At 35.2% G+C, this 24,965-nt stretch overlaps 1 protein-coding gene across 1 annotated transcript in view; it reads left to right on the plus strand.

Moving 5' to 3' along the window:
• STK24 (serine/threonine kinase 24) overlaps positions 1 to 19,103 on the plus strand; it is a 61,260-nt gene extending 42,157 nt beyond the window's left edge. Inside the window, exons 4-11 of the mRNA XM_026058209.1 lie at positions 3,409 to 3,517; positions 3,635 to 3,792; positions 7,590 to 7,775; positions 8,852 to 8,997; positions 11,214 to 11,337; positions 12,248 to 12,316; positions 14,241 to 14,377; positions 18,119 to 19,103. Coding sequence (XP_025913994.1) covers positions 3,409 to 3,517; positions 3,635 to 3,792; positions 7,590 to 7,775; positions 8,852 to 8,997; positions 11,214 to 11,337; positions 12,248 to 12,316; positions 14,241 to 14,377; positions 18,119 to 18,155 — 966 coding nt within the window. The 3' untranslated portion in view covers positions 18,156 to 19,103. The remainder of the gene's footprint in view (positions 1 to 3,408; positions 3,518 to 3,634; positions 3,793 to 7,589; positions 7,776 to 8,851; positions 8,998 to 11,213; positions 11,338 to 12,247; positions 12,317 to 14,240; positions 14,378 to 18,118) is intronic.
• Positions 19,104 to 24,965: the final 5,862 nt, after the last annotated feature.

The raw sequence follows: 24,965 nt of genomic DNA on the forward strand, positions 1-24,965 counted from the left end.
TTTCTGCTAATGCAGTTACTTCTGGTATATACATTTTAAAACAACACCCTCCATCTTCAGTCCACCCAATTTCTACCCCAAAAAACAAGCCAGAAGTTTTCCTATTTGAATTCTCATTAATGTTTAGATGGAGATAGAGACATGATTTTAGCTGGCATTAAAACAGCTTTCTTTGAAAGATGTTTTTTTGCATGTTTGCATACCATGTGTAAAAAACAAAAAAAACAAAAACCAAAAAAAATAGAATCTTGTATATTTAGTGAACCATATCTATTCCGCTTCTCTTCTAGCAAAAGTTTTAGTATTTAATTCTGCAAGATCTGCTTAATAAAACATAGAGGCATATTTCAGAATATTTGAAAGACTAGATTGAGAAATAATTATATCATATGAATTAACAAAATTATTCTCATTTGAATTGTAAATCAAAAGGATATTTATCAGAGCAGGTTACGTTTTCCTTGACTGGATGCTGGCCATTCATTTTGTCCATTTAAAAAAAAGGAAAGGAAAAAATTAAAACCACAATCCATCTTGTATTTATTGTTTTTTTTTAAAATACTATTTTAGGAATAAAAATGCATTTTTTAACTTAGAATTATACTGGCTGAGATTGGAAGTCTTTGTAGCATAGCATGCTGTTTGCGGTTGAGGCAACTAATAAATATCTGAAGAAAGAGTGAAATTAAAAAGGCCTATATGGAGGGATTCTTCAGGTGGCATCCAGAAGAAAGGAGGGTAGTAAATGCTTTTATAAGTGTTCCTGCAGTTGGGCTGCCATGTTTTAATTGTAATTGAGGTAGTTATTTATGAATATATCTGATTATCTTTTTGAACTTACTTATACCTTTAGTTTTCGCATCCTGTAAGGAGGAGTTGCATGGCTATGTCATGGCAGTTAGTGTTCCTAATAAAGATACGCTAAAAAGAAAGTTTACTGATTGTCATGAGATTTTTGTCTGACAGGAGAGCAATTAGGAAATATTTGTTTGCTTTTGTAGCTTTATTATTACTTAATTACTCTTTTTGCTTTGAAAATATGTAAAAGAGGAGAAGTAAGATAGATGGTCTCAAGTTTTTTTAATCTTTTCTTTTAATCACACAACTAAAATTTGTGTGACGACCATATTTTTATTCCTAAATTTGTTGTCTAGCAATAGTACAAAGACTGTGGTCACATCCTGGAATGCTGTTGAAGAAATCTTGCTGCTGCACTGAAATCATAATTAAAGTGTTTAAAAATTAAGCATCTTGCATGTGCTTCATCCATTTTTGAATTCATGTTGTACTGCATATTTTGCCAGTTCTAACATGTACATTATGGTTCTCAACTTGAATCTGGCAGGATTACTGGCATACTTTACCCTATTTCTATACTCTAGGTGAGACTGAAAGGGAACCTGGAATTCCATGCTCTGCATGTATACATGATGTGTTGGCCTGATGTTTTCTGTGCTTAAATATGCATTGGCTTTTTTTTGAAAGTCACATTTCACAAGAGAAAGTACATTTAATATGATTACCTAAATTATTTTTCAGTTTTGAGGTGTAATTTAGCATTTTTACCTTGGCCAAAAACCTGATATTTTCAGTCATAGTCTGTTTTTACTAATTTGCTGCTCACTAATGTGGTACTGGCTAACATCTGACAAAAGAGGTTTTCCTCTATCAGATAGGCTGTCTCATGTTGCCAAATCCTGAACTGACTTTTGCAGCCTGGAAGACACAAAGCCTTGAGAATCTCTCAGTGGATTTCAGGGACTGGCAGTATCATGTGTCTGCCTGTTTGTTGCACTTATAAAACAGAATGTTGCTATATACATAACAGTTTTACTGTTGAAAAATGATTCATTTCTTAATTTTGTCCTGATGATATTGATTCTCTCAAAGCTAAAGAAAAGCAAAAGAAGTTTGTAAGTAAGGCTACAGGGGTAAAATATATTGTCTGCTTTACCCGAAACCTTACATCTGTTCCTATGTATTAGCTGAGGATTTCAGTCCTGAGGATTTTCTGATGTTATCATGCCTGAAATTTTAATCTGATAAGTCAGTGAAGCTTCAAAGGTATAACTTCTTGCTTTGGTATGTATTTCAGTGGCTGCTACTGTGGAATAGACTAGAATATTAAGGAAGCCTCTTTAGGTAGTGACCTTGTCTTTATCTCTTTAGAGTTAGTAGCATACTCACTTTTCAGAATTTACCTCAGATGGAGAGAGCTCTGAGTTCCTCTGTCCCCACTGTCTCTTCTCATAAGAATTAAATTGCTCAGAACCTTTTATTCTAACAATCTGCAGATTTATACCTCCAGTGTTTTGGTTTCATGTGGGGGGAAAAAAAAAACCTTTTGTAGTATGCAATGCTTTTTTTAAGCTAATGGTTTGAGTTGTGTTTCGGGGAGCTTCACAAAATTCCATGCAGTGATAGCATGTGTGATTGATGGGTTGCCTGAAGTGCTTTAGTTTCCTCTTCAGATATTGAGTTTTGGATCTGTATACAGCCTGTAAACTTGCACATCTAAGTTCAAACAATATAAATAATAAGATTACAAAATAGACACTTTTCAAAGGTTGTGCATATATCTAAAGATGTGGCTGCAAAGTCGTAAATTGACACTGTGTCTTTATGGAGCTTTTAACAAACTTTTCAAGGTGTTTTAGATAAATTAAGTATTTTTTGCCTCTTGTTCATCAGACACTTAGTATAGAGCCATGTATTTTCTTTAAAGTATTTTGGGCTGTATCCCATGTTATGAAGTTAGCAAACTGGAAGTTTTGAGGTGTGGCATAGGGAGGGAAATTAGTTTCTAAAATAAATAAAGAGAAACTAACGCAATAGCAACATTTTAAGGTAGGTCTCTCTCCTTAGGCTGAAGACAAGACAAGACGTAATAAGACAAAATAAACTGACCTCTCTCCTGCTGATTAGATGGGAGGAAAATAATTACAATACTGAGCTGTTCAATTTAATTCTCTCTCTCACACTCTCTCACACTGCTCTATAAAAATAGATAAATTTGTATGTGAAAGACTAGGATAGAGAGGAACAAATTGCATGGTAATTTTGCATATCCTTTTTTTTGCCCAGCCAGCAGTCTTAAGTAAGGTTTTAGGAACTTATGAATTCTGTCCAGTTGATTTATTACAATTGGCTGGTAGGTTCAGAAGTTATTAGGTAAGACTGACTAATAGGACATATACTATGATTTCATAAGATTCACCACTTAGCAAGACAGACTTTGACTAAAGACAATTGAAGTGGAATATAATTTTTTTCATTTTATTTCATGTATTTGATCACAAATACTTGACAAGTTATTTTCTTATTTCTTTGCCATCTTATAACCTTTAAGTTTTATTTGTGTGTGTGTGTGTGTGTGTACACATGTATTAATATTTTTGTGTCTCCTAGTTAGAACCTGGCTCACTTGATGAAATCCAGATTGCCACAATATTGAGGGAGATACTCAAAGGACTTGATTACTTGCATTCAGAAAAGAAAATCCACAGAGATATTAAAGGTAAATTGTTTTTTATGTATATCGTAATAGCTTTTAGAATAGCTCGTGCAGTAGAAATGAAGAACCTTGAAGTATCAAAGCTATAAATTTCAGCTGTTTCCTTTTCTTTTATTCTAGCTGCTAATGTATTGCTATCTGAGCAAGGAGAAGTAAAACTAGCAGACTTTGGAGTAGCAGGACAACTAACAGATACACAAATAAAGAGAAATACCTTTGTGGGAACACCATTTTGGATGGCACCTGAAGTAATAAAGCAATCGGCATATGATTCAAAGGTAAGAGACTTTGATATTCAAAGCATTAGCCAAAGTGCCTTTCTTTATTTACTTCATTTACAAATGTTTCTGTTCAAACTTGAATTACACAAGTTGGTCTTCAGAATGCAGCTAATCATCTTTGGCTGGGTCCGGACAGGTGTACGTTTTTATGATGACTAGCAGCTAAAGCTGTTGGCATGGAACGAAGCTCTCCTAATTTGTATCCAAACCTCCAATTTTTTTGCATGCTAAGCCCATCCAGAAGTATTGTGCTCACTTCCTGTGAAGCAGGAAGTATTATGCTGTTGACAGGTATTTCCCTATACCTTTTATCCTGCTCTATGGATGAGTATTTTTGATGGCTGTTTAAAAGTGGGAAAGAGCAAATATATAGCAAAAGTTAATCTGCCTCCACTGTTTTTTTTTTGGGGGGGGGGGAAGTCAGCAGGACTGTTAAGAATATGGATTTGGTTGGTGTGAAAATGTGCCATTTGAAAGTGCTGTCATTCATGATCTGTGGGAAAATGGGCTGCATAGTTCCACGTTCCTCAACCCAATGAGACAGGATGGCCTGTTTCTTTCCACCCTCATCCAAGCAAGGAAGTTGCCAATTCTGTTTGTAGTTTACATCATTTGTGGTATTACTTCCTTCCCTACTTGATATCTTAATGTGTAGAGGTCATTTGAAAGAGCTAGCAGGGCTCTGTCAAGCCTCTAGAAGCTTCAAAGATCCCAAATTCCTGTTGAGTAATGCAGAGTTTTTTGTTTGTTTGGGGCTTTTTTTTTTAGGTTTGGCTTCTGGGAATGACTTTCACTTGAACACACCATGATTCACTTGAACACACCTCAAGTCTTGAATTCTGGCTGCTTCATTCCACAATGTCATGGGAACATAAAAAGTTCTTAAATACTTGATCAGTGCCCTGAAAGGCCAGAGCTCAAAATCTGAATGATCTAGGGATATATATTTGTGTCTGTGAGCCTTTTGGCATTTTGAAAGTGGACGAAGCTGTCTGTACAGGCATAGCTTTACTACTGTTGGGCAACAGCCACTTGATAAGGCTTCTTTATTTTATTTTATCAGGGTCTTATGCATGAGTGAGAAAACAGACATTCAATGCTAACCTGATTTTCTTTCCATAAGCTGGTCATGTTTGAGGAGTGTTAGGCAGGAGTGTCCTTTTTATAGTGTACTTCCAGTGAGGGGCAAGCGGTCCCATCACGTAGTTGCTGTTACCCAGTTTTGTTCCTTCCCCTGTCCAATCCTGTTACTCACCCTCATGCTGATGGGTTTTCTCCAAGGGCCCAAAAGTGCTCTGTTAATACTACCTTTGATGTGGCTTATCTGCTCCTTTCCTTCCTTACTGTGTTGCTGTTCATGCCTCACGCCAACTATTAAGTTGCTTATTGTTCCTTCTCTGCTTGGATTGATATCTTTGCTCATGCTGACTGCTGAAATTGTACAATTGTGCAAGGGTGAGCAAAACCTGAGTTATGACAGAAAACTACTAATATGGCTAAAAGAAGATAGATGCATCTTGAGATCTGATATGGTTAATAATTGTTACAAAGCTTAAGCTCTTTTGTTAATACAGAAGCACTTCTTAACATTATTGGTAGCTAATGGTCTTCCTGACCATGGTCTACACTGTATTGTCAACATAACGCATGAACTGGTTCTGCAAGAAATATTATTCCAATATGTTGATTTCTACTGTAGACATTTTTAGATATTACATTATAATCGTACTTCATCTGAATTCAGATATGCTTCTGAATCCTGCCATCCTGTCAAACACAGATTTAAGAATTGAAGAGACAGACTTTTGAAGAATTTCTGTGCATGAAGTACTTGCAATTTAAAGCTTTTGGTTAAAACAGTATATCTTTATTGTCTTTACATTTTTTTTACAATATATTTAATGTTCATGTTATTGTCTCTCAAGCTTGTATAAAAATAATGAGGGCTTAATGTAAAGTYGTGATTTTGAATATAGTCTTATTTCTTTCCAAAATGTAAATTTTGAAAATGTGAATATAGAGTATCTTTATTTTTTTTTTAAGGTAAAGAAGCAACTGGTTTAATAGATCAAACGTCAATTGGACATACTTTCTGTGTTTTTGAAAAAATGCAGTTTTAATTCAGTATTTGATAAATGCATACATATTTTTCTTTGAAAACTGGTGAAATTAAACAATATCAAACCAAATCCAAATTTATGTTCCCTATATTGTGTTCTCAATATTACATCACTTTTCTGGACTGCTTAGACGTAAGTGAGATATGTATTCCTTACCTGCTATGCAAAATCTGCCCATTCCTTTGTTATTTTATTTAGTCCTGTTCCCAAACTGTTTGTTTCTCTAAGATACTCCTATCATTCTTTCTCTGACCATGTGTAATATTTACAAGGTACCATAATTGTGTTTATTGCTTTAAAAATAAACAAGAAATGTAATATTTCACACGGATACTAAAATTTCAGCAGCTTGTATCAGACTTATGTAAATAATTCAGAGCCATGCATTTTAGAACTTAGGATTTCCAGGTGGCTTCTGTGAGAGTAAAATGTTAGCTATAACAGCATTTGCATTTTAATGTGATAAATAGCTAATCTGAAAGGAGTACTTTGTAGCAAAAATTTGGACTTCATTTTTCATTGTCACTTGTAATTCATTTTTGAAGTCACAGTAATCCATTAGGATAATAATAGAGAAAATCTTCTAGCTGCTAAGGAATCAGTAGGGAAAAAATACTGAAATGCCAACATATTGCTAAAATAAAGTTACGTGACATTAAAATTGCCACCTGCTTTTTTCTTTCCCCTGTTTTTTATTTATCTTTCCCCTCACCATTTTTCCCTTTCCCTAAGCCATTTGTTCTCTGACGTAATGTCCTCATAGGATCCTTCCCTTCTTTCTAATTTCTGTTATTCTGTCAGTAATTCTTATTCCTTCCTTCTGTTTTGTTTTCTTTCTTTCTTATCTTTTCTTACCTGTTTTAATTTACCCATATCTAGTTCTCTGTCCTTTCTGCTATGTAACTTGTAATAGAAACACAAATATTTTCTTTTTAAAATCTTTCTTCCTCTTGCACATGGCTTTTTCTTGACTATAAAACCATCAAAGTTGGACTAAATTTTACTCATTAGAATGGGAGAGGAAAGGCTTATGGCAATACCGCAATAAGTTGTGGTTAGCAATGATTTGTCAACTCCTATCTGAACCTGTGGGAATAATTTTTGTTCAAGGCTTGAAACTACAAATCTTAACATGGTAAAATTTACTGATGATAAGGTTGTTTGGATGTACTTAAATATGGTAGATAAAATCCTATTTTATAGCAACTTTACTAATCACTGCTTTAAAAAAAAGACTTGGAACTGTTGTACAGCATTACTCTTAAAAAATTGCTTCAAAATCAATTCTAACTGTGAATGAAATTGTATTGACTTCAGAAAGATTTAAAACTCTAATAAGCAGAACTGCTTTATGAAGTAGAATAAAAACAACTGCTGAACTTTACACACTCTATTATATGTGATTGTATGCTGCGTGAAGAATAATGCCTCAGTGTTTATGAACTACACTTTAACAAGGCTAATTTTAATTCAACAAAATAAACTGAAGACCAGGCACAAATGTTTAAAACAATGCGTTCGAGGAGACACAGAAAAAGGGAGCAGGTAGGCGGAGGATATTAACAAGAATAATTTGCACATGAAAACGATTGGTAAAGGTTAAAAATCTACCTTTACAAGCAACATTGTTTCCTTTCTTTTTCCTACCAATCTCTAAAGTGTTTTTTGTTACAGGCAGATATCTGGTCATTAGGCATAACAGCCATAGAACTTGCAAAAGGAGAGCCACCTCATTCAGAATTACATCCGATGAAGGTTTTGTTCCTCATCCCTAAGAACAATCCACCAACACTGGAAGGAAACTTCAGTAAATCTCTCAAAGAATTTGTTGAGGCCTGCTTGAACAAGGACCCGAGCTTTGTGAGTTTCAGCTGTTTGTCATTTTCTAGTAAAGAACTTGACTGGTTTACACAAATTCTCTATGAAAAACTCCTTTGCAAGGGGTTTGGAGGGGAAATCTATCAGTAGTGTATTTGGAGATTAATGAAAGTTAAAACTTGGTATTTGAAGGTGGAAATGCTTTTTCCTTTACTGATAACAATACTATTTATTTAGCATTCTGGTTTTCAAAAATGAAATGGACAAAGCATTTTAAGATACGAAGGCAGAGTGGAACAGGTAAGGAAATAGCCCACCAGTAGATAAACTTGATCAGATATACTTCGTACAACTTACAGATATCTTATCAAGAGATTTAACAAAATCACTTCATTGTGTTACGGTTCTTCTCAAGAGATCTATATATGTGTGTTCTTTTTTAAAGTGCTTTAATAATCAACTGTGTTATTTTAAAAAAAATGCATTTAAGGGTTCAGGTCGTAGGTTTTTGATGTGCCTTTTTTTTTTTTTTTAACATGCCTGCAAACTTTTGGCTTTTTTTTTGACCTATTCTCTTTAGCTCTTTTTTACTTGAAAAGATTTCTGCTGTGCAGGACTTTAATACAGAAACTGGTCTAAATGGGATTTCTTGTAAACTTTTTTTTTTTTTTGCTATCAGTTTTAATAGCTAGATCAGTAAAGCACTGTACAAAAAATAAAATTACTGGCAGAAAGCTTTTAGAGGCATTAATTCTAATATTGTTCTAATGTAGCCATATGGATGTTTGAAAATTCTATCTCAAGTGATGCCAGAGGCTGCAGTTCAGTTGAACATCAAAGGAAGTTAATATGTTGTTTTGGCACTTTTGAAAAGTTTATCTTTTAGCTTCTGTGTAGGCAAAAGTGCATTTCAGCTTTCCTAGTATGGGGCAACATACTCACCAGCATCTTAACTTTTTTTGTAGATACAAATGGATGTATTTTAAGACATACAGTATCAAGACACAAAAGTCTGTGACAATATTGCTTGGTTTGCTTAATAATCTCTTTATAGTGATACAACTATGAGTCATTTTAACACTTTCAAATACAATTAAAAAAAAATCCTTTCTTTTAAGAGACCGACTGCAAAAGAGCTCTTAAAACACAAATTTATTTTACGAAACGCAAAGAAAACCTCCTACCTGACTGAGCTTATTGATAGGCACAAGAGGTGGAAGTCTGAACAAAGTCACGATGACTCCAGCTCTGATGACTCAGATACGTAAGTTTGATGAATCTGTAAAATATCCTTTGTAAATATAGAAGCTGAGTAGTTTCTTCTGGCACACGTGTTGTTTTACCTGCTTACATTCTGTTATTTATTTACAGCTTTTCATGTAATCAAGTAGCCTTGGTTAAACTAAGGAAATCTTAATTTCAGTGTTGCAAGGGATTTCATGTAAAACGTAGTCACTGAGAATAATTCATCTGGCCCATGCTGTGGTATCCTCTGTGATGTGGGGTCTAGGGTCCCCTGTAAACATAAGGCCAGCTATGCTTCTGTGACCAGAGCAGAAGGTAGGCCTCACCCTGCACAGCCAGGTAGCAGCTGTGCACGTATACTACACTGTGTGCATGTGACCACCTAAGGAGGGGAGTTGTCTGCTCGCTGGCAGGCTGGCCTTCGTTTTGGCCATCTGAGTAAATAGGCAGAAGAATATCCTTGCATATAAGAGAGAGCTGTTGGAATAATGGCTGCGTGATAATGGGGCTTGGGGGCAAAAGGCACATTCCCTGGTTCTCTTTATGACAGGTTTTTTGGCCCAACAAAATGCTGCAGCATGGTAGTCATAAAATATCAAATTATTTATAGAAAAAGGAGTGTTGGAAAGGAAAGAAGTCTGGAAATGTTTACARTTTTTACTTCTATCTCTCTGTCAAATTTAGATGGAACTGCTCAGTAGCTTCAAGAGGAGAGCAAGTTAAAAATGAGTTACAAAGTTAACTCTGGTAGTCTAAAGTAATTTTGAGAATAGGTATTGTCAGTTTGCAGTTTAAACAATGTGACTTTTGAAAATCAAGTGAAGGGAGTGTCACATTTTCTTCATGAGCTGATTGAATTCCTCATTACCATGAAGAAAACACGATTGTTCTCTGTGATTCCAGTCTGTATGCTAATGGCAAGCATCAGGCTGGTTATAATTTCTTGGCCACTATGACAACTGTAGATTGGTCCTACATTATTGATGGCTCAGTTCCTAAGTTCCAGCCCAAAAACCAAGTCTTATTTGAAAGTTATATTACTGGTCCTAAACTGATCTCAAATCAGTCACTAACTCATGAACTTTGAGATTGCGGTTCATCGTTCCTGTGGAATAATGAGACCAGTTTTGATGGCATGGCATAGGAGAGTACTGGAACTAGAATGGTTTCTGAGAGCTTATGAGATGATTTAACATTACGCCTAAGCCTGCTTTCCCCTCCTCTGTTTCCAGAACAGCCCTGGTGTTAAATATGAACAGAGGGTGTGTTGATTTGGCATGCTAATACGATGGAATACTAACTTTCCAAATCAATGATAAATATTTTTCTGTAGGATCAACTTGCTAAAGCTAAGGTATACATGGGAAGTAGACGTTACGTAGAAGTTTACTTCAAACGTAAAGATTGGAGAATWTTATTACACTGGTCTCCCACTTCTTGGCTTGATAGGGCACTATAAATACTTTTTGCACAATGGCCACTAGATGTGCTTTTAATTGGTGGTGTTCTTGAAGATTACTCCTAATGCATAGATTGGAAAGCAATTTATGATGGTGAGAGGAGAAACGTCGTGCTGTGACTGTTAGTGTCAGCATAAGTATATGTGTGTTTTTAACTTCACAGGAGTTAAAAGGTTGCTTTTCTTCACTTAAGCCATTCACAAAACAGGAGACAAAAGATGCATTTGTGTTGGTGTATTTTGTTAAATATATGCTGTATCAGTACGTCTTTAGCCAAGTTTTTTGAATCGGGAAGAAATCATTTACCTTGTAAACTGAGGCTGGGGATTGACCAACTTCCTCAAACGTATTCTAAGCTAAGGTCTTAGCTATTTTTCTAGGCGAAGAAGTAGATGAACTCTTTAACTTTCTTTCCCTTCCCTTCCCTAGAAGTTTGAGATCCTCCACTGAAGCCAGTTTTCAGATAGCAAGAATATCCTTGATGTTCCTTGTTTATGAAACTTGGGCAATTGTTTTAGATCTGCAATGCCTATCTTTCTTCTTAATTTAACATTTAGTGAACTACCTTAGTTTGTTTTTTTTTAATAAAAGCCTTTAATTTTGCAAAAAGATAAATGACTTTTTTTTCCCCACTTGTCTTGATATTCCTTGGCCTGCAGAATAGAATCTTTATCTTTAGTCTTGAAAGAAAGCTTTATATTAGACTGAATATTGAAGAATATTGACAATAAAGTGTGGGTACTAAAACTTTTTTTTTTTTTTTTTAAACCCTAAGTGAGCCAGATGGCCAGGCTTCAGGAGGGAGTGATTCAGGAGACTGGATCTTTACAATCAGAGAAAAAGATCCCAAGAATCTAGAGAATGGAGCAGCCCAGCCTTTGGAATTGCAAAGAAATAAGGTACTTAGTGTTTACTGTATTATGCAAAGATATAATTCTTGCTTTAATAATTTAGTGGGGTCATTCAGCATTGTTCATGAATCTTATTTCATATATCACTTTGAAAGCATTTGAACTGTAAAAGTTTTCAAAACTTTTGCTAAAAATGTACGTCCCACCATTGTCTTACTCAAAAGTTTACATTCTGGGCAAGTTTTTTAGTCTTGAAATTTGAGTAGGCTGTAAATGTGTCCTTTTTTTTTTTTAGTTTGTGAAATGCATACATGCTGTTGCCAGGACAGTGGGGAGAAGGCTATGTTCTGTTTTGTTTTAGTTAACTTTACTATGTACTTTCCTTCTAGCAAATTAATTTAAGCCAGTACAGTACAAAGCTAGACTGGGTTTTTAGGGAAGAGGTTTACTCTTCTTTTAGGAAAAAAAGACTGCAAGGTAGCAAAGAAGAAAATGTGCCCCCCCCCCCAAAAAAAAAAAAAAAAGGTGGGGAGGATATTTAGTTGCTGCTCCACCTTATTTTCTGCAGCTTTTGTGTCTGGGACTGGTGGACCTACCCTAGCCTGGAAATTTCTTGATGTGTGTTTTTATCAGGACGGGGGGCACATGAGAGAAGCATTATAGCATATGGGAGGCACCTGGCAAATTTCAGCATCTACACCATTGGGTGCATGCTGAGGAGGATTTGGAGGGGGAGTGATTTTGAACTTGCATGTACTGGAGATGCTAAAGCCTCAAACTTTCATCCAGGTTTTGGATCAGCCTGTTGCAAATGTTTTATGTATTTGTATGTATATAGAAACATATTTTTCATAAAGTATAGTTTGCTGGAACTATTTTTTTCTATAATTAGAAACAGAATGCAATGAAGACACTTTTTTCAGAAATAAAATTGATTAGACTTTTTTTTTCCTTAAAGGGAAAAGATATCCCAAAGAGGCCTCTATCCCAGTGCCTGTCTACAGTTATATCCCCTTTATTTGCAGAGGTAAGTTATTGTGTTAAAAATTAATTAATTCTAGGATATATGTCTCCAAAAAATGGAAAAATAAAATAAAAGATACCCAAGGTTTCTACAACCCATTTGGAACATGATGTGTTAGTCCTCYGTATAGTTCTAGCTGTAGCCTTTACTTTCATGCAAGTTATCTTTTGAAATCTGAGTTTTGCTTCTAACAATACTTATGCATGGTAGTGACATGCATCAACCATGCTAGCCTAAAGCAATGCATATGAAAAATAAAAAGGAGTGTAAATGTTTGGATTGAAGTATTCCTTTTTTTAATGCTATTATATCTGTTTATCATTTTATCTGTTACAAATTTGTAAGTTCTTCAATTCTTCACAACCACATGGCTGCAGACTAGGTCAGCAAGACTGTAACTTTTGAATTTCAGTTTTGAAAACTATATTGTATACCCATTCTATACTATTTTGTGCTTATTTTTCCAAATACTTTATTGAGATCTATTGAAAAAAATCATGTGAAAGGGAAGCCAGATATTTATGAAGATGTGATTATTTAAAAATGTTGATAGAACTCTATTTAAGAAACAAGAATTCCCCTTTCACCCTATCTTTGATGTGAAACATTTTTATTTAAATAATGCTTTCAATCATTGTAACTGTTACAGAAATAAAGGTAGAGAAATTTTCTTCTAGTAAAAGGATGTTGTCCAAATTTTATCCTAATAAATGAAGCCCTACTTCAGAGTATTATCATCAAGTTTTGCCTGCTGCTCAATAAAGGTATTGAGTGCAGTAAAGCAGCTGAACTTATTTAAAGGGGAAGACCTCTGTATTGGGTTATTCAAACTCAATATATTACGTAGGACTGTTATTCTATGTAAAATGGAGAAATATTTGAAATGGGGATTTTGGCATTTTCCATTGCAGTTCTTAATATATTACGACTTGCTTGCCTCTCTTTCAGAAAATTCTTTCAATTCCCTGCCTTCCCACCTCCCAAACACTTTTCCGGTTGCTCTGCATCTCCTTTGGGTTTTCCTTCTCCCTTCCCCATGTCATGCATGATACAGGTTGTGCATCCACTGTCTTCYGCAGTCCATCCTCCATTTTTATCCTTCCTTTCTTTTCTATTGTCTTTTCCTCCATACCCTTTATCACATGTCTTCTAAAGATATCTACTCTGTGTTCTTCCTTCTCATGGCATCACTCACTAGTCACTGTCTTATGCTTTGCCTTTCTTGCTTCCTATTCTTATTTTATTACTTTTTTATTGCTGCTTGCTGTCCCCTGTATGTAGCTAGCAGCAGAGGTTACAGGAAAAATTCTTCCTCAAACACTTGCTTGTTGTTTGCTTTCACTCTATGGGAGTGGAGTCTTAGACTGGTGTCCGCTGTCTGGTTCGTACTTTAGACTCCTCTTCTATGCAACTTCTGGTGGATGGCTGCAACTTTCCCAAACTATTCCAAAATTTCATCGCAGGTTTTCCTTTTTCTTATGGGTATATCATGTAGATGCTGATAGGGTGAAAACATTTTCTAATGGTGTTCACCCAAGTGCACCTGCGGCATATATGTATAAGATCTAGATGTGTAAGTGTGTATACTAAAGTGAGCATGTATAAGGAATACATCTTGAAATCTAGCAGCCACAGATAAATAGGACATCTTTCTCAGGATACTTTGTCACAATTTTCTAACATTAGCGCACTGAAAAGGATGTGTTAATGATTGAAATCTTGTAAAGATGAATGACATCCTGATGACTACTGCAAAGACTGACTTAAGGGTGAAAAAAGTCTTCAAGATGTGAGGGTGTACAATGGAAGTCAAATTCTGATATTGTAAACACTAGCAATCACTCCCTAGCAAGATTTTGCATTATATTGTTTATGAAAATATTTATGAATATCTTAGTAATGTATCGCTGTCTTTTTTTTCCTTTAGTTGAAAGAGAAAAGTGAGGTGTGTGGTGGCAACATAGATTCCATAGAAGAATTGCGAAAGGCTATTTATTTAGCTGAAGAGGCTTGTCCAGGCATTGCAGATAACATGGTGTCACATCTTGTGCAGAGGCTTCAGAGGTAATAAAACTATTTCACTGAGGCTTACAGAAAATTGCAGATCCTGTTTTTCATTTATTTGGCTAGTGTTAAATTGAAAGAATTAGTTTCTACTTAGAAGAAAAAGATTTTGTGCTTACAATTTGCACAATTAAAAGTGTTTGCTTAGTAGACAAATATCTAATATCAGCAGTTCTAATTACTAGCTTCAAGTGACAGCTTGTATGTACATTCATACTATTGGTGTACATATTGAGTATCACTTGAGACTTTTCCCTTTGTGTTACCATAGGGGACATTGGCAGCTCTCTCAGCTGGATATATATATTGCAGAGGATGCCCTGCATTACTCTTAATTTCTTCTACCCGCTTTGATAAAATGGAATGTTCTTCTAGTTTGTGTTTCTTTCAGTTGCATAGCAAGCGGTTCCTTGTTCATTAAGAATAGTCTCTATGACCTTTCAGTTGTCCCTCCAGAAACAACTTTTTGAACTACTTCAGAAGGTCAGATTTCATAAGAGATTTATTTACTGCATAGATTAGGAACATATTTTTAATAAATACTCAGTTTGCTCCTCTTTTAAATACTGCACAAGAAAAGATTGGGATAAATTTAAGAATTACTGCTTGAAGAGGCTWTAAATACTTCCTTGAATCCAGGAACCCACAGCTATTGTGAATCAATGCCATCCAAGCTGCATTGCTTGGTAACAGGAAAAAGTTCATGGCAGTAATTTACTGTGTACTGCTGCCTTAAAGTTTTCCCTGAACAAGTGTCTTGCTTATACTGTCTCTAACCACAGCCTAATAAAGTTTAAGAACTCATACCTCCAAAGTTAAAGCAGAGGGTTGCCAGGCTGACACTCTTTCATTCAGTAAAAATCAATGGTGAAAAATCTGCAAGCAGAAAGTCTTCCTTGCTTTCTGGGTTGTTAAGAATGAAGCCCARTCCGCATCTCTAGTGCTGAAAGGTGACTCTGTGATGCCAGATATCCTGGTTCTCCTTTATTTTATACTGGCAGGTTTGAAAGAGTTTCTGGAGCTTCCATCTGAGCTTCTGTTTTCATTAGACACATGACTCTGTCTTTCATCAGCTCCTGGTTTCAGTGTCAGAGTTTCTATCCATCTGGTACAGGGCCTGCCTGTAATTGGGAACCAGAGGCTTTCAATTCCGCGATCAAAGCTGAAAATGACTTTGTGTGGAGACAGGCTTCCCACTGGGCACTTCTTTGGTGGGTGCTGGAGATGATCTTACCTGTACCTGTCACAACAGCAACAGCAATTTTTGTTCAAGGAAATAGATTTCAGAACTCTGTATATGCCTAATAGCATTATGTTTTTCTTCTCTTATGGTTCTGCCTTCCTTGGACTACTGCTGTGTTTCTCATGCAATCCTGCCATAATTTAGAAATGTTTGAGTAGAATCTTATAAAATGGTTTAAATAGCAGGTGGAAGGAAAAAATGTGCTTTTTTCTATTTAAAGGTGCTTGACTGTCTTTTAATATTTCAAACTGATTTTCCTAAAAAGTATTGTGCATTTTGCCAAGCTTTGATTTTTTTCTAAAGGTAAACAAACCAAGCATTTTCTAATATTTGTGTTAATGATTCTATTTTCATCACAATTCTTGCTTAATCAAGGAGGCTGACAGAGTCTAAGATGATTGTCCTCATTCTGTTGCTTGTTTGTCTTCTGATGAAAGTTGTGCATACGCATAAAATGTATACTGTCCTAATTTTCGGGGAGAAAATTGTAGGTCTGAAGGTGTGATTCCCTTGATTGGGACTCTTGTCTCTGTAATTTTGATTGCATGGTTGTGATAGGTGGTATTAAATTGCATGTGTTGCTGTTCATTTATTGCGTACTTTGCTGAGGGGGGCAAGAAAAGGTCTGACTAAGCTGCTGCTTTGTAAGGGCTGTACATTTGAAAAGGTAGTGTGGGAAGAGGTCGTTCTCTTCACAGGGCAATTTGGAACGCTTAAGACCTTGATGACTATTACTAGCCAGTTTAAGTGCATGTAGATGGTTTTCCCCTGACTGTGATCGTGTGAATGGTTTTTATTTTGCGTTTTAGAATCTAATCTATGCAGTAATCATCATTTCAATATCAAAATTAAAAAACAAAGTCAAACTGGGGGAAAAATAAGAAGGGACTGTAGAGTTTGTTCGCGCTCCCCTGCAAACGTAGGGCTGCTTACTCACAGTTTTGAAACACTATTTTTCTTAAAGAGAAAACAAAAATTTGCCATGCAAAAATGTAATGGTAATACTGGAGAAAAGAGGATGTAATGCCTACATATAGCAGCAGAAGACCCCTTTAATAAATTTTTTGCATGGGACATACTGCCCAGGTGTTTCAGCTAATCTCTCATGTAAATTTGTCTACAGAAATAAGTAAAAACATTTTTATATTTTAGGTGATGTCTCACCTCTCACGTAAACCTCTCCCTCAGAAAAACCCATTCATCAATAGTGTCTACCCATCTTTATTGCTCAGTATTTGGGGGGGGGTGGAGGGGGAAGGGTGGTTGTTAATGGTGKTTGCAAACTTCTGGGAACAGTAAGCATTGTTACAACCTTTTAAATTACCCAATCCATAGCTTTACTCATGTTACTAAACAAAACTAATTGCAGTGTCTGTTAGCTTAAATAACTACTCCCAGAACAGAAAACCATCTGTTCTTCCTTTCTAATTCATCTAGAATTTTTACTTTCCTATATTTGGATAATTAAGTTGACCATGGGTATGTACCTGCTATCAGCAATTTTTAATGCCTTAAAAGCAAACCCCATTCTGGAATGAACAATTATCATATTGTCTGGTAGCATGAACCTGAGTGCTGCTGAAAGGTTGATATATATATTTTTAAAGGCCTTTTGGTTTTGTGTATGTTAAATTTAAATGCAGTTAATTTTTCTTAGATTGACATTCCTCTCAAGTACAGTGGAGTTGAAATATCACTGTCTCATCATATTTCAAGATACCTTTTATATTAAATTGTTGACATTTACTCAAATCTGTATTAAAATTACAGTTTTTTAGGACAACTTTTACAAATGTGCTCTGTTATATCATTAAATTATTGTATTCACTTGCAATAGCCTCTCTCTCCATTTAATAGGTAAACTATGGATAATGGCTTTTTGACCACATGTTTCTAGCATGATTTTTATTCCTCTTGTGATTGGTTGAAACTGAATTCCCCTAGTTTGTCTGAATATGTTAATTGGGACCCTCAAAAGATCTAGTCCAATAAATTGAGTGAATCCATTCACCTTCCCCCTCCAGTTCTGGTCTCTGATATTTTACAAAGCTTTATTGAAAGTTTAATATGTTTAAAAAGTATATCTCTCTTTTTAGGCAATTTAAAAATCTGTTTAGACCAAGAAATACAAATTTTCTGCCTCTGTAACATTTTAGAATGATTATGGTATAAATTTGCCAAATGAGAAAGTTAAAATTATTGTATTTTTGCTGACAGCATACAGACAACTTGAATCATCATATACTTTTTAGAAACACATTTGAACACAGGCTGATATCATTCGATAGAAAAGTAGCTATGTTGTAATAGGGCATATGTTACATGTTGTTCAGATCTAGGGCTTTTTTTCTTTAAAGCACAACAGTAGTGGTAGATGTCATTCTGGAAGGAAAAAGGCTTGAACTTCAACAGTGTAATGGAATAACTTCTAGTCGCTGCTTGTTTTATATAACACTGTTCTGAAGGTGACAAAAATAACTATTTCATTTCCTCTCCAGATATTCACTAACTGGAGGAAGTACTTCATCCTACTGAAGCAGCGTTTCTGACTTTTCTAASACAACGGAGATCCCATGGTGTCCTCACTGAAGAAGTGCACCCTAATGTTGTTCTGCCCCTCAGTCACTGGAATGTTCTTGGGTGAAAGGACATTCCCAAATGTGCAACAGCAAAAATGAAGTCTCTCAGATGGAGGCAGTCTTTTTCAGCTCCTTAAAGATATAGATTTTTTAATGATAATGCACATATTCCAGGGAGGAGTCTTTTTGTAAAATCTGAAATGTATATTTAGGTTCGTGATAGGGAAATAGAAGATATTGAGAAACCTCAGGTATCTTGCTTTAAGAATTCCACTGGGAGATGGAGTATGTTCTGTTGGAATTGTGTACAAATATGTATATTATGTCTTTTTTTAACTGAAAGCCTTTCAATGTGCATAAGGAATCATTGTGTACAAAATGGTAAAGTGCTTCTGTAGATACTGTTAGTGGGGTAAATATTTGACAGGCCATAACTGAGTATTGCCTTGCCTTTATTACATGTAAATCTTGAATTATGTGATAAGTGAATTTTGGTTTGATTTTTGTATGTGAAGGATTTGCCATTGAAAGATAGATAATCTTGTATTATGGAACCTTCTGTCTGTACCTCAGCAAATACACAATTTGCTTCTGTTTCTCCAATATTCCTTCTTTTTTATCTATATTCTGAGTGTGAATTTCTAATTATGGTACTACTTTTGGTTGTTTTAAATTCAACACACCTTGTCTCTCAAAGCTTTAAATTTAAATGATTGTTTTTCCAAAAGAATGAGCTCTTTCATGTTTTCAGTTTTAAATTGTGCCAATGCAAATTCTGAACCATATGTATTGTTCAATTTTAGTAGTAGATATTTGTGAAACTTGTAGTGAAATTCAGACACAGTCTTTTTTTTCCATCTAAACATGTTTGAATGCTCAAACAAATAAATTTTTATTACCTGCATTTATTCTGAAATATCTCCTTAAGCTGTTGGCTTTGAGAAAGTGGCAAATGTTTCTTCATTTTGCCTATTTTTATCATTAAAATGAATTACTTGCAAAGTAATAGAAAAATTATCCGTATATTCAGTGTTCGGTCCTGCCATCTAAATCTGTGCAACTCTTTACTGGAAGTGATAGAAGTTAGGCAGAATGATTAGCTGAGCCCGCGTGTTGTATGCTATGCCCTGTAACTTGTCTCCCCTGAGAAAAATTCTTGAAAATTCTGAAACTATAATTTCCAGTGTTTCTGTGAGTGCTTCTGGATAGCTGATTAAGGTTTTAAATTTCCTTGGAAATAGTAACATTAGTACATGCATAATTGGTTAGGCGGTACTTTTTCACAGTATTACTCTGGAGTTTGCTTTGGATTGTTTCACCAAAGCCATATTCAGGTGCCTATTTTTGTGGTAGCCAAGAAAGAGAGCATTTTTGCCTTGTTTTAATGAAGAAATAGATGATTCTGTGTTTTTGATGACAGTGAGGTATCTTATCTGTTTAAATTTTAAAGAATAAAAATTTGGAAATGAGTTTGGAAATGAAAGTGTTAAAATAAGTACAGGCATATCTACATAGTTTTGTGCAAAAAGACCCAAGTTCTCTAAACATTGTTGAAGCAGGTGAGGTTTCCTTGCAATACTTTATGGCACCATGCTAGCCCTTATATACGCATACTAATCGTCTTAATAAATTAATAATAGTTAATTGTATTAATTTAATAATTAACAGTGCTAAAGGACACTGTTATGCTAGCAGAGCTATGAAACTTCTGACCAGGTTGAACCAATCGTAGAGAAAGGCTGGGTCTATGTGCACCCATTCTTGTAGCCATATTCTTAGGCACAATGCCATTGCCAGCCTAATGACTTACCGGCCTTCCTTTATGGCTAAGGGAATTTAAAGAAAATGTGAGCAATGCATTAATTCGAGCATTGGTTTATAACTCTTGATTAATATCTTTACATATGCATTTCTGTGTGCTTTTAAAACATTAAGGATAGGTTTACCCTTGAGGAAACAAATTCAACTCTGCTATTGGGAATTTGTGCATCTGAATACAGTGCAAGGGGAAATTGTCAAATCTCAATACCAGAACATTCAGCAACTTGATAAATATGTACTGTTACAGCATATGGAAATAAACAGATGTATTTGCATTTAAAATATAGATAGATAGATAGCATTGTAATCTGGAAATTCAAGAATTTCACCATCAGAAAATTATGTGAAGTTCTAAGGTTTGTTATTGTGAAACAATCATTTAAAAATTATAAAAATATATTTGCATTTTTTTCTTTTGATTTGTATTTTAGTTGCATTCTAGGATTGTCTGTTGAGGAAGCACTTCTCCATTTGAGTGGATGATTGTAACAGAATTTGCTTGGTGGATGTGTCCCTTCATTTAGGAGCTTAAAATGAGTAAAACCCGCTGCAAGGCCAATGGGCTAAAAGGCTTAGGACATTTAGAAAAAGACAAGATCTCATTTATGGTAGAGATGTGTATTTTTATATGTAACATATAGATTATTTAAATATAGATTATCTTAAAGTAATATTCACTGAAAAAAGAGTGCTGTTTCTTGAATGTAAAATTACAATCATTTGCTGTTGAAAAGTATTGATGCTTTAAAAATAAGATCTATATTGGTAACAGAAAAGCAGCTTCATTTGAAAGAAGCATTGTGTCAGTTTCTGAAGGAAAATTAAGTGTACTGATATTTTTAAGAGGTTGTCTCATGCTAAAATATCTCTTTGTTAGACTGTTGCACTGATTTTTCTGTGCAGGTCATACATCTTCACTCAGTCTTGAATATACTAAATGACATGTTATCCCTGCTTATGCAAACATTTAAATTAGTGGAACTGCTTACTTGTCAGGGGTTTCAAGATTAAGCAGTGAGTAAACTCACTCTGTGTTTAAAAAACAAAAAAAAACAAACCAGTCATTTGAACTGAAGGCTTGCTTTTTGTAATATCAGATGTGTACTCTATTTTTTTTAACTTAATTTTCCTTGCAGTTGCACTTTTGTAGTTGATCACCAGTTTCGTGAAGTATGAAGGCATGATCATTGTAGTACAGAACGCTTTTGGTAAAGTAACAGAGCAGTTTGTTCTCTGAAGTGCCATGGTTTCTTTGCAGCTCTGAAAACTTTGTATATGTCCATGTGGGTATGGGCTGATGAACCAATTACTGTGGAATGATTTAACTGAGGGATAAGCAGTTCTGCTTTCACTGTGGGAGAAGGGTGGCTGGAAGGGGAAGATAAGAGTATGCACATTGGCACTTAACTGCAAAGTAGCTGGCACGCTGTAGGTTCACATCCTAGTATATCCACCATAACTTGTTCATCTGGCTGTGCTTTTAATGTACTTGTGAAATGTCTGGTTTAGCTCTTATTTTCTCTTTTTTTTTTTTTTTTAAACATATGGTACTGTTTGTAATGGTTTTACATTAGCCTTACTTTTAAGAAAACATATGTCTGCCTTCAGAAATGTCACCATTGGAAAATTATCATCAAAAGTGTTAATAAGCACAGGTATAATGCAAGGATCAGAACAATCATAAATTATTTTTGTAATTTGCTGGGGAGGAGCTTAAAGTGTAGCACAAATCTGCAAGCTTGCTCTTTTTAACTTTTGCAGATGTGCTAGTAATTGCACTGAGCATATGCAATAGACGTATGTAATGGGGTTTCTGCCTTCTTTTTAAGCATGATTACAGAGGACAATTAGAGTGTATACCTTGTTTTCTGTAATATTGCTTCCTGTTTATAAACATATATTTAAATTTTACTTTTGTCGTTCTACACCAACATAATAAACTCCGTGTAAACTACATGACCTAGAAATAAAGAAGGAAAAGTTAAATGAAATTTTGCCATCTGAGTGCTCAGTAAGAAGAGTTTCTGGCATCCCTTCCCAGAAGGATTGCTCCTGTGGGTTTCTAGATCTGTTATTGTCCACATGTCTGTAATGTGTAACAGAAAGTTTATAAATTGGTGTTCCAGAATTCATACCAGAAAAAACTCTTGTTTAAACTGGAGCAACAATTTCTGAGCAGAGAATGTTAAGGTTATTTTCTACTGTTGGAAAACTGTAGTTCTTTTCTTGGCTAAGTTTTTTTTTTAATCTACATAGATGCAACTGATTACACATGTACTGTTTTGGTTAACTATGTGCAGTTGTATATCAGTTTGTCCTACAGTACGAAAATGCACCAATTTACAAATTGCAGTTATTAAAAACTGCTTTGTATTACCTGTTCTGCCAGCGCAGTGACCCTGATGAAGCACTACCATCAAGCTGCGTTAGCTTACCCCCAAACATCACGTCTTTATTTACTGTATAACTCAAGTGCCATACTTCAGTGACATTTGCACTCATAATAGTTATATTTCATTCATATTTTGTTGTTTAAAAAACACATACCTGTGCCACGTGGCTACCTTTTTCTTTTTTCTCTTTAACCAACCCTTCCTTGCTCCCTGCAGGGAGATGTTTGTGTGCTCTAGGAATCACAACGGTGTAACTACACAAACATAATTGTGCTGGGGGAGAAGACCACATAATGGGTCCTGTGTGAAAGGAAAAATGGTCAAAGTCAGACTTGTCAGGTTCTGGTGGTTTCTTTGCTGTGGTCCTGGCTGATGATAGAATTGTGGGCTTTTTGCCCCGTGTTTATTTCTGAAAAGAGTTTTCCTTATGAGATCTTGCTTCTATAGTCAGTGACCTTTAATTGTTTTAGAAAGACTCAAGGTCTGTGCAACCTCAGTGTATGCTTCCCTGCCTGTGTAGTTGTCTTCCAGTCTCTATCATCTTTTGGCTGATTTCAGTTAAATTTGACAAAGCAATCAAGGGCTCTACAGTAATTCCTAAAATTTTATGAAAATAGGCCTGAGTAAATTAATGAAACTCATCTCCTAATGAAAATAAAGACATCAGAGAATCTAGCTTACCCTTGTGAACAAAATGCACAGGAGTCCACGTTTTGTTGAGCCCATTGCTTGTGGTGCAACTTATAATATGACAATAGTTTTTGTTTTGCTTCTATATGTCCATTACTTGAAGCCAGCAATAGATTATTCGTGGCGAGTAATACCAAATAACAGGAAGAATAAATCTCTTGAAGTGACCAGGTTTCCATTGCTGAAACAAGAGAATGGTGTATTTATACTTCTCTGGCAAACTGACCTGTGAAGCTTGGAATGCTAAATGTCTCCAAGCCTCTCTAACTTAGATGATCAATATTACAATGCGACCTGGAGCTTAGAAAGTAGTTACATATTACAGCTTTCTAGTAAATCATGAGTTTTATTCACATACATAGACTTCTATTGATTGTAAGCTATGACTGCCAAGACAGTACCAAGACAGACTGCCACGACAGACACCATTATTTCAGTTTTGGGTTAACCTTAGGACCAAAAAAACTAGAGAAATGCTGACAAACTTCTATTTAAATGGCAGCAGTTTGACTGGGTCTGTTTAATAATAATAATAAGAAAAAAGCTTCACACTGTTAAAGAAGGAAAAATTCTTATCTTAAGCATCTTTTCTGCATGTCAAAAAAAAAAAAAAGGGGGGGGGTAAAAAACCTGAGCAAGGAATCAGATGGATACTATGAAGTTGCATCCACTGTCAAACTAGGTTTGTGCTGCCATGATAAAAAGAACTATACCTTGGTCTTTCTTTGCCATAGAAACTACAGAAAAATTACTTGGCAAGCTCACTGTATGTGAAAATGAAACATACCTGGAAAAGCTGTTACCTGATTCAAGGAATGTAAATTCAAATAAAAGCACTTGTTTTGAGAGCTCAGATAGATAGAGATAATGAAGACAGACTGTATCCCACAAGCCTCAGTGATCTAAAATACATTTCATTTTTTTAGCTGAATTAAGGACATAGCCCTCAATATAAGTTCCTTAAAGAAAAAAAAATGTTATATCACTGTTACAGATAAAAAATGTAAATGGCAGATGTAGGGATCTAGCCATAGTTTGTATGTGTGCATTTAAAGAGCATAGACTTTTGCAGTTGATGTAATATTTATGTATTGTCCATTTTTCCCCTAATTCCTATCAGAGACAAGTCTTCCTATATGTAAAATGCATATCCAGAAGCCAGCAGTTGTCCTATTTCCCTTGCCTTCCCTTAGAAACCATAATGTTAAGTTAATGGTGGCTTTGGGTTCCCTTACTGTTTTGATGCTAAAAATAGCAATTGTAAGGTTTAGTGCATATTATTTTACAGATCAGTAATGATTCTTTTTGTACATTAAATATTCCATTACTGCACTTGTTAATAGCCCCATTACAGGCTGCTGCTTCATTAGGTTTGTTTTCCCAAGCCTTTAGGCTGTTGCTGAATTGCTATTAGTCTATGCTGAGTTATTTCCCCTTTTCACCATTATAAAGAAGATCAGTGTTCACATTCCTGGTCACTCTTGGAGCATTGTAGTTCACATGCAGTATTGGTTCACTGAGATTGTTGGACTCATTTCCTTTGGCAACTACAAAGAAGGGTCATGGACTTGGAATCAGTAAGCCAACAGTATTGGTACCGTAAAAATTCTTCAGTTTTTTTATACCTACTTTCTAGGTTCGTCCTTAAAAATGTCATAATTGGATAGAGAAGATGCTGTAGGTGTAGATGTGTAATGTGATTATTATATCCATACTGATATTAAAAACAAACAAACCAAACCCAACAAAAACTCTTTCTTTCTCTTTCTTCAAAGGGAAATATCTAAGGAAAAGAGCAACTACAACAATTTACTTCCCCGGGGCCAAAGCTGAAGGAAGTACGCTGAAATACTTGCTTGTCT

Source organism: Apteryx rowi, unplaced genomic scaffold, assembly GCF_003343035.1.
Source record: "Apteryx rowi isolate R43461 unplaced genomic scaffold, aptRow1 scaffold_144, whole genome shotgun sequence".
Lineage (NCBI taxonomy): Eukaryota > Metazoa > Chordata > Aves > Apterygiformes > Apterygidae > Apteryx > Apteryx rowi.